This window comes from Parasteatoda tepidariorum, chromosome 2 (assembly GCF_043381705.1).
Source record: "Parasteatoda tepidariorum isolate YZ-2023 chromosome 2, CAS_Ptep_4.0, whole genome shotgun sequence".
Lineage (NCBI taxonomy): Eukaryota > Metazoa > Arthropoda > Arachnida > Araneae > Theridiidae > Parasteatoda > Parasteatoda tepidariorum.
The window spans coordinates 27910838-27924695 of record NC_092205.1 but is presented as its reverse complement, the minus strand read 5'-3'; the positions used below and the strand labels follow the sequence as shown (position 1 = coordinate 27924695).

The window sequence follows — 13858 nt, the reverse complement described above, 5'->3', positions numbered from 1 at the left end:
CTGAGGTAAGAAACCTTCAATCAGTGGAGTTAGTTTACATGCCGCCCAATGCCACTTCAGTTTTACAGCCCCTTGATCAAGGAATCATTTCCAGCTTCAAGAGACACTATCGGAAACATCTTGTAAGAGACTGGATTAAAGCCATTGATGAAGGCAGAGAATGGAAACTAAATCTCTTAGATGGCATTAATTACATCCACAGGAGTTGGGCTGATGTGACCGATAAAACCATCAAAAACTGCTTCAGGCATGCTGGATTTGTTGAAAGTCCAAGCTCGTCAGAAGATGTTAATGATGATGAAGATGATAACGTCCCTTTATCTGAATTGCTCAGGCAACTGAAAGAACGCAACAAAGATGTGATGGATGAAGAAACATATCTTGGAATTGACCAAAATCTCGTGACATCTCCAGAACTAACCGTCTCGGAAATCGCGAACGAAATCCGCGAAAGATATGTTCCAGCATCTGAAGAGAGTGAAAGCGAGGATGAGGTGGAAGTTCCTCCTTCCAAAAATGAAGCTCTTCAGTGCATTGAAGTTCTAAGAAAATATTTTTCTTCAATATCTGGCACTGAGGAAGATTTGAACTCTGTGTACAAGCTCGAAAAAAGAATTATGCTAAGTAATCCCCATACCAAACAAACCCGTATTGATGGTTTTTTCATTCCTAAATAAATAAAAGTAAGTTATGTAAACCATACTGTTTGTCTTTCTACTGATGCTATGTTTTAATTGAATTGTTTTAATGCAAATTCTTCAACGTTTTCTTTTTATTTTAAGAAATTGAAATTTCACTGCTGTATGTAATAATTGTTAATTTATGGGTATTTTTCAAATTTTTTGAAAAACAATGCAACTCCGGTTTATTCGTCACTCCGCTTAATTCGTCAGTTTTTCAGAGGTCCCGAGAGTGTCGAATTAACGAGGTTTGACTGTAGATGTAATTGAAATAATGAAATTATATTCGATTACACTTAAATATTATCGGCCATAATCATAAAGAAAAAGTAATATAAAATTAGTTTGAACTCAAATTAAATGCTTCATAACCGAATTTAATCAACCTGAAATTTTGAATGACTGTAAAATAACTTGAATATTCCTGGGATGATTACAACTTTTTTGCGTAATAAATAAAAACCAGAAAGTGAAAGCACATGTTTTGAGAACAAGGGGTATATTTCTGGCAAAGAAAGTAGCAATTAAATATTTTTTAATACCCATTTTCTTATATTTAGTCCGAGTACAGATTGCTAATTTTACCTTGGAATGCATATTGAGGAAATTTCGTCATTACAAAAATTTTTCCACTAAGGCAAGTTCATGTGACAAAAAAAAGTTTTAGATGGGTCTCATGAATCTATTGGTTTATACATTTCATATGTTATGATAACAATAACCAAATTTTTTTTCCTAATGGCAACAAAATGGTTGTGAACAAATATTTAATGTTGGATGAAAAAATTTAATTTGAAAAAAAATTGAATTTTAGTAACATTGTAATAAACATTGACTAATACACACAAATAGCATTTTTTTTTTCGAAAAATACTTTTTTTTCTTTTGCTGCTTTAGGTTCATACACAAAAGTGGAAAAAAAATCCAGGACTTATTAGGGGAAAACTTAAAATTCCAAAGATTATCAACAATGTTAAATAAATTAAATAATGTAGTTTTTTTACATAAAAATAAGACTCATATAAACTTAATTCAGCCAAAGATATTATTACAATGATTTTTTTTAAATGATTCTCCAAAAATTATAATATTAATCAGAAAAACCACATTTTGTTATTAGAATCAAATAAAAAATAAAGATGTTCTTGCACATAAAATGCCTCTTTAGTGTCACTCGTTAAATATGACAATACAAAAAAGGTATATGAAACAAAAAACTAATTAAAGTTAACACAAAACATTTTTTTGTTAGTGAAGATCAAATAAAAATTAAAGATATAGATATAGTTTAAACAAATATAACTATAGACACTTTTATATTACATAATTCTGATTAAAATTAATCACAATAACGTTCAAAGGAATGAATGATTCAAAGAAAGGATATGAAAAGGAGGTTGTCATGAAGTCGTACATACCCTCTGCCCGAGTTGGCAAGAGCTTCCAAAGTCGACTACTTTGATTGCAGATCTCTTTGGGTTGCAGAGTAGGATGTTTTCTGGTTTGAGATCACAATGGATTATTTTGAGATCAGGGTGAGAGAGGAACAAGAGTGCCGTGCACATCTGCTGAGCAAATTTTCTAGTCAGGTTCAAAGAAACACCTCGAAACTTGGTGTTTCTTAGAAGGTCGTACAGGTTGTGAGACAATAGTTCGAACACTAAACACAGGTGGTTCTTCCACATAAAATGCCTCTTCAGCGTCACTGCAAAAAGAACTCTCATTAAGTATAACATTCCAAAAAAGGTGCATGAAACAAAAAACATTAAAAGAAACAATTGGTATGAATTAGTTAATATTCTCTTATACCAATGCATAAACATAGGTGCATATTTACAGATTGGTAAAGAGGCAGAGAATCTATTATCTGCTTAATATCACAAATCAATATATATATATTTATTTTTTTATCTAGAAGACTATCTCTTTCGCTACTTTTTCAAAAAAAAATTTTAAACATTACTTGCTAATATGTTTTATTTTATGTAGAATGTCATAAATTGTGAAAATTTAAAATGTTCTAAAAGATTATACTAGTTTAAATAAATTCCCACTTTTAGTAATAAGAAAAAAACCTTAGAACATAGGGAGTTCCAGAAATTTGGATCATCTAAAACGTAGTTTCTCCTGCAGAATCACCAAGTTCAACATTGCTTCAATGAATTTTAAATCATCCAATTAAAATAATACTAAAACAGATTTTTTTTTTTTTAAGTCCTCAAACCTAATATTTGCTAGTTGCTCGATATATAATCAAACACTCTTCAATGACCACCTTTAAACAGCAAGTTCTAAAGAAAAGCCACATGACCAAACATTTTACATAAAATTTATGTTACAGGCGACCACAGATCAGCTACTTCTGAAAAACGGCGATTAGTTTCCAGCATGAACATTATTTCTAGGTGTATCTGAGTCAACTATTTTCCTCTCAAACTTGCGATACTTTCAACTGCCTATTAATGATTTGTAAACCATGTATTTGTTAACAAAAAAGAATTTTTTTCAGTACAAAACGCAACAAAAACTTATGAACCATTTCTTAAAACTGAATGCAGTACAAAATCCTGTATACGGACATTCGTTTAACGGAATGTCTATTTTCCAGACACATTTTTGCCATCAGATAAAACAGATCTCTGGTCCTTTTTAAAAGATTTTTTTTTTTTAATATTTGTTACAAGATATTCATAATTTTCTTCTTTTTTTTTTCTCATGCTGCTTTTTTGATGGCTAAACAATAATTCAATAAGCACACTAAAAAAGTTGTTGAAAAGATGAAAGAAGTTACAAAAAATAAAAACAAATTTGGTAGAGAAGAATAAACTATGAATATTAATAGTGTTTGAGCACAATTTTTAGGACTTGCAGGCTTAAAAGAATATTTAACAAAAAAACCATATTTAAATTTAAAAAACTTACAACTTTACAAAAATAAAATGAATGAATGTTCACTCTCATGAACAAGTTTAAAAGAATCAATAAACCTCAATAGTTCTTATAGGATTGGCTTGAAGTTTTATTTAAGAAGTTTTTACAGGTCAAAAAGCCATTAAATCCAACTTAGTGTGTTGTTGCGTTGTTGTTTTTTTTTTTTAAATAATCTGTGCTTTATTAAACTATGAACCTGCTTCCAGGGGAAGTTTAGATATAGCTCAAAGAACTATAAAATGATAGGTGAGACAAAAAGAAGCAAAGTTCTTACTTCACTTAAGAGGGGAAAAATACAAGTACTATTAAAGAATTTTTGAACCTTGAGATTATCAACATTTTTATACCAAGATAATAATTATACCAAGATAATAATTGTTCGACGGGACTACAAAAATAATACAATTATAGAACCGAAATATGTGATGGAAAAAAAAACTAATAATGAAAAATAAAAACTTAAAGTAATTTTTTATAAATATTTTTATGATGAAGAATATATATTATATGTATAAGAGTCTATAAAAATTGATGCACAAGTTTTTTAAAAAAAAAAATAATAATAATAATAATTTTTTTTAGATTTACCAATCTTTTCTTTCCCCAGTTGATAGAACGTATCTGAAACTTCTTCATTGTTCATCAGTTCTAGGAGTTTTACTTCTATTTGAGCTTGATTAAGAAATGGCTTTTTATTTTTGATGATTTTAATTGCTACATGACACTGCTCCTCATGGTCAAAAGCTTTCACAACCTGGCAATAGAAATTTAAGGAGTTACAATAGGTGAAATAAACATTTATCATTTTGCTAATACCCAAAGCATATTATCAGTGAGTTTTTTTTATTTTTTTTTTATTCTGGACACAACTAAAAAAAGCTGTTTAAGAAAATGGACATAGCTCACAATGCATTTTTTAAAAAAAACATCAGAAGACCATTATCACATACTTTCTGGCATTTTAAATGAAAGAGTAGTACAACAGCAAGTTTTTTTTTAAAAAATCATGTGTATAAAGAAAAATTATACATATATTAGTTAGGTTTTCAAAAAAGATGTGGACTTTTCCAGAATGTACTTTCAGTAATAAACATTCCTTTTAACCTACTGACGGTTCTGCACATAAAAAGTCGCATTTTAACCTGCAGTCTTCTCTGCATAGCAAAACCAGTTTTCCCATGTTAACTGATAGGGGAACTGTGTGTAGGGGAGAAACATTCTCCCAATTTTGCCCATTTCCTTAACCAGTGGGTTAAGTAAGTTTTTAAAAATTGATAACCAAAATAAAACATTTTATTAAAACATAATTAGATTCTAATTATAAGAACACATACATAAATTGCAAAAGATTTTTGTTAAGAACAGAGGAATGCGTTCATTTTTCAGTACACATTCCTCAATACAAGCAAAATACAAAATAACAAAAACATAATTGATGGGAGAAGAGAAATATGAAGTATAACAACCTGTCCAAATGATCCCTTTCCTATCAGGCAATCTATTTCATAACGTTCTATGAGTTCTCCATTGCGCACAATGTAATCATGATTTTCATCATCATAGCCATCATTGTACACTTTCTTTTCTTTCTTATTGGTGGAATCTTCCCTTTGAGACTGCTGAGCCCTACGTTTCTTCTTTGCATAGTATACCTATTGGTCAGGTGAAATGAAAAATATTAGCAAAATCATTCACAATAAAGATGAGGAAATTTTTTTTTTATGTATTTAGAGACGCAAGGTAGTAACAACCACACAGATGGAAAATATTTTTTCCAAATTTCTAGTGTCACGATATTGCCTTGTGACAATTCTCATGGTCAAACTTGTAAATCTTTTGTTAATTAAACAGTTGATGAAGATCTCGTGGTCTCATCTCGCAATCAAATTACAATGGTCATTTGAACTTTGAACTTTCTAGAAATTTGTCACAAGATTATGTTTGATTTGTCGACCTTCGGATGCATGATAAGACCACAAGATCACACTCGACCCCTTGAAATAAAATGTATAAAAAAACTCCATAAAAAGAGGAAATAGGGAGAATTCAGAGAACTCAGTCCGATTGCAAGCGAGACTCTCAATACTAGCAGCTATGGGTAAGTGTGGTCCTCCTCCTCCTTATATAATAGTATAATGATTAAGTAATAAATAAAATATAATTATAACTTTTAATTTGGATTCTTTAATTAAAAACAATACCCGTCACACCAGCCATGATTTTTCCGATTTTTGGAGTCGATGGTATTAATTTTATAACAAAACTTTCAGTCACTATGCCTTTTTCTTATATATAAGACACATTGTTTAAAGAAAATAAAACTTACTAAAAAATGTCAAATATGTTCAAGTCTGATATTTCTTTGTTTTTTTATTTTTCTTAAAGAAAAAATATTAGACTTAAGGTATTTAAACTCAAATTCATTTCTTCAGTCTTTTGGGATATTTTAATTAAATTTCTAGACATCTACCTGATCTTTCCAGATTGGCAAATCAGCTACTTTTACAATATTAGGAACAAATCTTATTTCAAACAGTTACACTGAAAATTTTTGTGTCAAATAACATCCAAAATAAATAATTAGTAATAAGTTTTGTTCATTGATTAAATTTTTTTTATGGATATAATTTGCTAGAAAGTTTTTTATTTTGGAGATGTGAAAATACATTTTTTTATCTCTTCAATTCAATGAAGAATAAAGAAAAGGATGAGTTTGCCGCTTGCAAGATATATAAGCATTTATGAATACTAAATCACAGTTATTGGACTATACAGTGATACTTTATTCAATTGAACAATCTATGTGATAATTTATTCAAGAATAGTAGAAAAATATGTGTCACAAAAATTTTATTTACTGTTGAAATATTTATAAACAACGAAATTTAAAGATATCTTATTTATTTTTCGTCGAAGTTAGAAAAGAAATTATTTTTAATCACCGTTTTTTTTATTTTTAATAATAATAAGTTATTTTTAGAGGAATTTGAAACTGTCTAAGCCAGTTTAATTTCAATCGACCTTTTTTATGCAATTTATACTTGAAGTCAGCAAGACAGTTTTAAAAATAATTCTATCTTATTATCTAGCAATGAAATAGTGCATCAAATGAATTTCTTCTGTGCAATATTTTGTTTAATAGTAGTGCCTGTTCAAGGTTAATTATAGATCACATATTCAACCCCTCTGACATACACACTTTTACTTTAATTCATAAAATCATTTTAAAAAAATTATTCAAAAAGAAAAAGAAAATCTAATAATAAGGTTTTAATATAATTTAATCATCCAAACATCATAAAGTCAGGTAAAATGAAGTTCATTCTCAATAAGTAACATAAAGAGAAATGTGTTTCATGTTGTAATAAAGTCAAGATTAATCCTGTGCTTTCATTACGTGACAGAATACTGCCAAAACAGACCTGATTGTTGCCTCATGATACGAGAACTAGTAAAAAACATTGCAGAAGCATTAGTGCTTTTCACAATATGATGTTGCAAAGGACCCCGCTGCCATCTGACAATACCACATCTAATAAAACGTATAGCAGTTACATGTGCAGGGATGATTGTGGGCCCAACTCAAAAATCCTGAAAATTTCTTGAGTAAAATCATTCAAAAAATTAATATCTTTATAAATTTAAATCACTGAAAATTTCAAAACATGATATTCTAAATGAATTATATACAGCATAATTTAAATGAATAATTATCTGTAAGTTTACTTTTATCTCTAATCACATTTATTATTCTACCAGAAAAAATATTTACAAATGAAAGAGATGCCAAGTATGAATTCTAGTTCTAATATCTTTAAATGAAATATAAAAAAATGTTTATATATAAATGTGAAAGATGATTTCTTGAAAATTCTGGACTTTGGATTTCCGGAAACTTTCAGATCGCGGTTAGAGAAAAATCTGGATATCCAGATTTTTTACGGAACACAATCACCCCTGCATGTGTGCCTTCCTACCAATATCATAGCATTTGTGTTGATACTGATGTCGCGATATAGTAGTTTATCAGAAAAACTTGTCGGAAGATCTTTCACATATTACATAAAATTGTACCCATATAATTTTTCATACATTATTTTAATAAAACTAATTATTTCATTAGCCAAAATTTTTGAGAAGTTATAAAAACACATAACATGTTATCAAAATATATTGTTTACAAGTTTTTACATTTATATCCTATGATAAGAATTATCATGAATAAACTTCATTGTTCAGCATTTTAACTCTAAGAGTTATCTTCATTTAATAAACATAGATGACACCACTACCATATATTTGTAAATAGTTTGTTTATAAATAGTATGTTTGCTAATAGTTTGTTTAGAAAAATTGTTAAAAAAATCTTTTTATTTTCTTCCACTTCTGCAAAATTTCCAGAAAATTTTAATACTGGTTCTGTTTCAAAAAATCACAATACACAGCAATCAGTGATAAAAAAAATTTCTGGCTAAAGCAAACAGCGAAGAAATTAAAAGAGTCTGCAGAAACATTGACAACGATATAAGAGTTCCGTCATCTCATTATCCTATTTTATCAGTGCAATGTGGTTTAATGCTAAAACTCCCGTATAGACAAAATAGAAAAGGTGCCTTTCAGCACAGACTGTTAAACTGAAACGAGAAAAAAAATTGATTTTTTTGATTAAAGCAAAATAGGATTAGACAAATTCTCCTTTTCATATAAACATAAAAATTTCGTCATATTTTTATGGTTCCAACTGGACAAATGATGGCGGATACTGCTACTTTAAATTTAAGACAAAAAACTTAAGCTAACATGTTTTTAATCTAACTAATTAGATAATATTTGTTTGGTGTAAAAACAAAAAAAAATAAGAATTTCTTTTCCCTCAACCAAAAAAGTACAGAAAGGAAACTAAAAGACCTTGCCTTTATTGATAAATAAAATCAGAAATCATTTTCTTTCCAGAGATTATTTCTCAAATAATGCAAAGTACAAGTAACACTTATTTAAACAATCAAAAAAAACATCACCCTTATATAATCATTTTAAAAAATAAGACAATTTTTTATTTCTCTAGTTATTTTACTCTTATGAAATTGCTGAGGTTATGTTTGTTCAGAAAGAATGATAGACAAATCAAATATTTTGCTTTGTCAAGAGCCATCATTAAAAATCATATACAGAGCATTTCCATAACAAATTTTTCAAAAACTTAACTAAATTTAACTATAAAATAATTTCTTTTACAGAAGTTTAACACTCTTACAAGATTTTATTATTTTGGAGAATTTTGTAAGAATAAGGTTTGTGATGTTCCACTATATTAAGTACAGAAAAACAAGTTAAAATAAACAAATCAAAGACAAAATGTGGTTTAAACTTGAATACAAACCTCCATGCGATGTATAATACGAACCTCATTGATGTGTTTGTAGGTCTTAATGAGATCCACACTCAGCCGTCTGAGGGGTGCATGGCAGGGCTCCCTGATCTTCCCAGGTATCCTCGACTCCAAGACAACCAAATCGGCATCTGGATCTTGAGGACCCATTCCAGCAAGTTGGTCTTGGGTCACCAGCTGGCCGTACATGGCTGACTTGGAATTTGGCCCTTCTAGAAGAAAGACTTGTTATTAAACCAATGCATTATCTCAGCAAAGAAAATAAGAGGTTCATAATATAACTTTGCCCTAATTACAGAATACACACACACACTTAATAATTACACGCTATTGCTTTTAAAAGCTTTTATCTAAAACTATATTCATTTATGGCTAAAACTTAAAGAATGGTAAAGCAGCTTTTTCTTCCTATCCGTTAGATAATTTTTAATGAATCAAACTTTCTTTATCTTTTTCAGAAAACTATAAATCAATTAAAAAATATTATTCATTTAATTTATTTTATCACAACCTCCTTCCTAGATAAATTACAGATTTTAAGTTCCTTGTGAACATCATAACCATATTCATCTTTGTACTTATTTAAGCAAAAAGCCACCTCAACTTTGAAACGAAGCATTAAACATAGCCGCTTCATTATTTACCTATTCAATTTCATCTTTAAAAACTTTTTAATGTTTGTTTTAATAACTAAGCAAAATGAGTGATTTGTAAACATAATTGTAGTTATTTGGAATCATTTTTAGTTTTGTAGTAGTCTTTCAAATATATATTTTATCTATATTATTTAATGTATTAAATGTTTCATAAAATTTTGTTTAACATATTAATAAAATCTAATTTGTGCATAATTAATAATTAACCAACATATCACAAAAAGTTTTACTTCAATTAATGTTTGCCATAACTGAAATAAATAATAAAATAACCATTTAGTTTTCAGCAGAAACAATCTCTAATAATAAAATTAGAAGTTACAGTGGTTAATGAAAGCTGGTATTTCATGATTCAAAGTACAGACTACCATTTTATAAAAAGCTTTTTCAAAAGCATTACTATATATTAAAAGCACATTTTTGTGTTTTTACAAAATCAGCTACAAAACATTTCATCCTGATAACTGTGTGCCTTTGATATTGAAACAGAAAAATTTCTTTAAATGGCCACCTTCTTTCCCACACCTAAACCTGCTCCTTAACCTTAAGTAAATGCTAGGCAGCACAGAAGTTTGACTTCACTTAAATTTGTTGAACTAAAAAGGAAATGAAACATACAGCAAACTGAGGCGTTTGTGATGGCAGCCAACTAATGGAATGCAAGACTATTTTGATATAGATAAGCTATTTTGACTATAAATAGTCAAAACAGTAAGCATAGATGATAGTAAGAGTAATGTTATATACATGTTAACTATATAAAACATTAAACCGAAATTTCAAAGTTTTCTGTTATTAGTTGAAGAATAATGTTAGTTAAATATTTGTAATAGAATTCAATAGCCACTCAGATAATATTCTTACACGAGGTAGCAAAATATTACAATGAAAAGAAAAAAGAGAGAGAAAAAAAAGCATAGGAATAAAGTTTAAAAAGAAATTAAGGGTAAGACAAAAAAATAAAATAAGTATTTCACTTTTTGTTCGTTAGTTAGACTATTTTCAGAATGATAAAATGTTTATGTAAAATATCAAAGTCATTAAAAAAATAAAAAGACTACAATATCATAATTCTCAGTTTAAAGAAAAAAGTTAAAAGAAAAAGTTTTAAAGGGTATATCTTAAAATAAATCGAGGCTGAAGTATTGTCTTTTGAGAATTGTCTGAAGTAACAGTCAGACTACATTTCAAAATATGCCATCTTTTCAACCACTAGTGAGGTCTAAAAAATTTGAAGACACAAATAATATTTTGAAGCATATAAATAAGAGAAATAATAAAGAACTCATTTTTAGTAATCTTTCTATTAATTCGATCATGATTTTAAGACTAAAAAGTCAAAGTATTTGCTAAATTTGAGTTATTTAAATTAACATTTGCCAACCTTTATATCATTATAAAATTTTAAAACATTTCATCTTAATTAAATTTCAGCTCTCTAAATTCTTTCAATATTTTTATCGGCTAATAAAATTTTCAACAGCCTAATGTGATGTAACTTCACAAGAATCACCATTCATAGAGCCATGCTTTTTATCATCACTATTGTTGTTTAATATTAGGAATATTGTTTAATATACATGCTCTCACTTCGCTAATATTATAGCAATCTACACAATTATGGATTACGTAACGGTTTAATCGAATCCTAAATGCACGTGGTTTTTTCGGTTACACTTTCAGGACTTCATTGCGACAAGTTTGCGCGTGGTTTTCTAATCCAGATTAGGCGTGTAACTACTCTAAAATAACTTTCTCCAAACACACCTTCCTTTATTAGATTATCCACAAAATAGTATGGTAAGAGGGATTGACCACCAGCCAATTCAGTTAGGCGGGCGTTCGGAAAGTTCCTAAACTCTAGTCTTACTTACTATATTATTACTTTTTAAATTGTAAGGTAATCTATATCAGCCAACTTTTTTTAACATTTGGATATTGAAATAACTAGTGATAATTGAAATAACTAGAGAAGTGATAATTATAGGCGAATATTTAATTCACTTTTTGACATCACTTAAAGGACAATAAAATTACTCTTATCTGTGTATGCTTAAACTATTTAAATATAGTGGAAGTTGAAAATCGATTTAAATCGAATTTGTTAAAATAAGAATAAAATCTTCCGAAGAAACTGAAATGGTGGGCAGATATGAATGTAGCACAATTTTTCGCATCTTTTTTTAAAAATTTTTTTTTAATTTTTTAAAAAATTAAATCAAAATCGAAGATTTGAACGAAATCTGCTACTTATCATTAAAAAAATAATGAAACCTAATTCCTAAATATTACATCCATTTCGTTAAAATTTTGTATTTTACAATGAAACAGTTTCAAGAAAATGAAAAAAATTGTGCACTACGCAAATTCAAAAATTTTTCAACAGTTATTAAATTGGTCAATTGAAAAAAAATCTATAAAATATCAAAACGCATTCCCCAGTCGAATATCGTTTATAGCAAGTATACTGTTTTATTTCTTATTAAGTTATCAACAGTAATAATAAGATTAGAAATAAATCCAAATGAAAAATTCATGAAAATCATTCAATAATCCCCATTTAAAGAGAAATAAACTAGACTTATGAAGATACAGAAGAGAAAAATTCCTTAATTCATTAATCAATGCCCTATCTCTTCTCTAACTAAAAAAAAATAAATAAATAAAAATAAAATAAAAAAAAAACATCCTTTTCCTGAGATGCAAACGCGTTTTCCCCTTCAATTAGCAGCTTGTTATTATTCAATGTGTAAAAATTAATAACAGAAAATTTCTTATGAAAAAAGATTATAGCAAGCATCGTTGAGCAAAAATATATATGTGGAATACAGATCCAATCTACGAAGCATTCATCCTATCACGTGATTGAAACCAAGGACATTAATAGACATACGTCTACATTTTTTTGTTCTTTTACAAGTACACCATTATTGTTAGAATGACTGGCTCGAGGAGGATGCCAGTGGAAATTGTAGCTTACTTGCCTATTATTGTTAATATATATTTTTATTAAGTTTAGCACAGCTTCTTTATTTTTGAGAAACCCTCGCTTCACCCCCTTTATCCTACATATATATAAAAAAAAAGGATACAAAAACCAATTTTTTGGGTTCTCTTTCTTTCACCGTGGCAGTCTTAGGATCACAGAAAAATGCTCTCAAAAAGTGGAATTTTCCAAACACAAATTTAACGAACTTGATACATTAAAAATCCGCAGCAGTATAAAAAGTGCATTACATTCGAACTAGCTTCTAACGAACACGTAGGGACCGAAAAATTAGCTCGTTACGACTGAGTATTCATAAAAAAACGGGTTCGTGAAAAAACATATAAGTATTTATATTTTTTAATTATATGCAGTACGAACGAAGTTAGTTAATTTGCTTTGAATTTAATTTGTATTATTGTTCCTCGAAAAACTTCGCTGACATCAAAAAGGAATTTGTCACCCCGAAAAATATTAGAAATGGGATTGGTCTACCCAAAAAACATAAAAAAGATATACAAGGGGGTAGATGAGTCGGAGGTAAAATTGATTATAAATTAAATAAATAGTAAACGCTCGCTCAAACCGGGGTTTGCTCGTTAAAAGCGAGTTCCGCGAGCATTTCCGATTTCTTCGTTAAATCCATGTTCGTCATAAGCGAGTTCCACGGTATTTAAAGTTATGGATATTTTTATATAGTTGCTTACTGGGGTTGTTAAGTAAATGTAGAAACCAGGGAGCAGAATTTACGGAGTGAATCTGCAGATTTTTCTCATAAATCCAACGCAGTCAGAAATCGTTGTATAACTTCAGCTTAATCAACATACAAGTAGCAAAATGTACAAATATAAGGTCCTTAAAAAATATTTTTTTTTTTAAAAAATTCATGTTTGAATTTAAGTTGAATTTTTATACAATGACATTAACTAGGTTGAATAAATCATGATTGACTCAAATCTATAGTCAAGTAACAGAAAAAAATATAAAATCCTTACTTTTTGTTCTTTGCTATGTTCTCTCAATTCATTTCAGCTTTTAAATTTTTATTAGAAGCAAGTTAAGAGATATTTTAAAAAGGAAATTTGGCAATCCTCCCCACTCATTCGTTTGCTTTTTTGAAAATAAAAACAAAACTTGGATGAAAAATAATCTGCAGATGCTGTAATAATCTGCAGCCTTCGCTGCCGTGCCTTCCCAAAAACCTTTCCTTTGAATT

General features: G+C 28.7%; 1 protein-coding gene across 1 annotated transcript in view; it reads right to left on the bottom strand.

Moving 5' to 3' along the window:
• The window catches only part of LOC107436264 (dual specificity tyrosine-phosphorylation-regulated kinase 1B), a gene marked incomplete in the record, with an annotated part of 76687 nt that overhangs the window by 23472 nt on the left and 39357 nt on the right, over positions 1-13858 (bottom strand). The window contains 4 exon segments of the mRNA XM_071177375.1: positions 2099-2385; positions 4200-4365; positions 5078-5263; positions 9016-9212. Of these exon segments, the coding sequence (XP_071033476.1) occupies positions 2099-2385; positions 4200-4365; positions 5078-5263; positions 9016-9212 (836 nt within the window).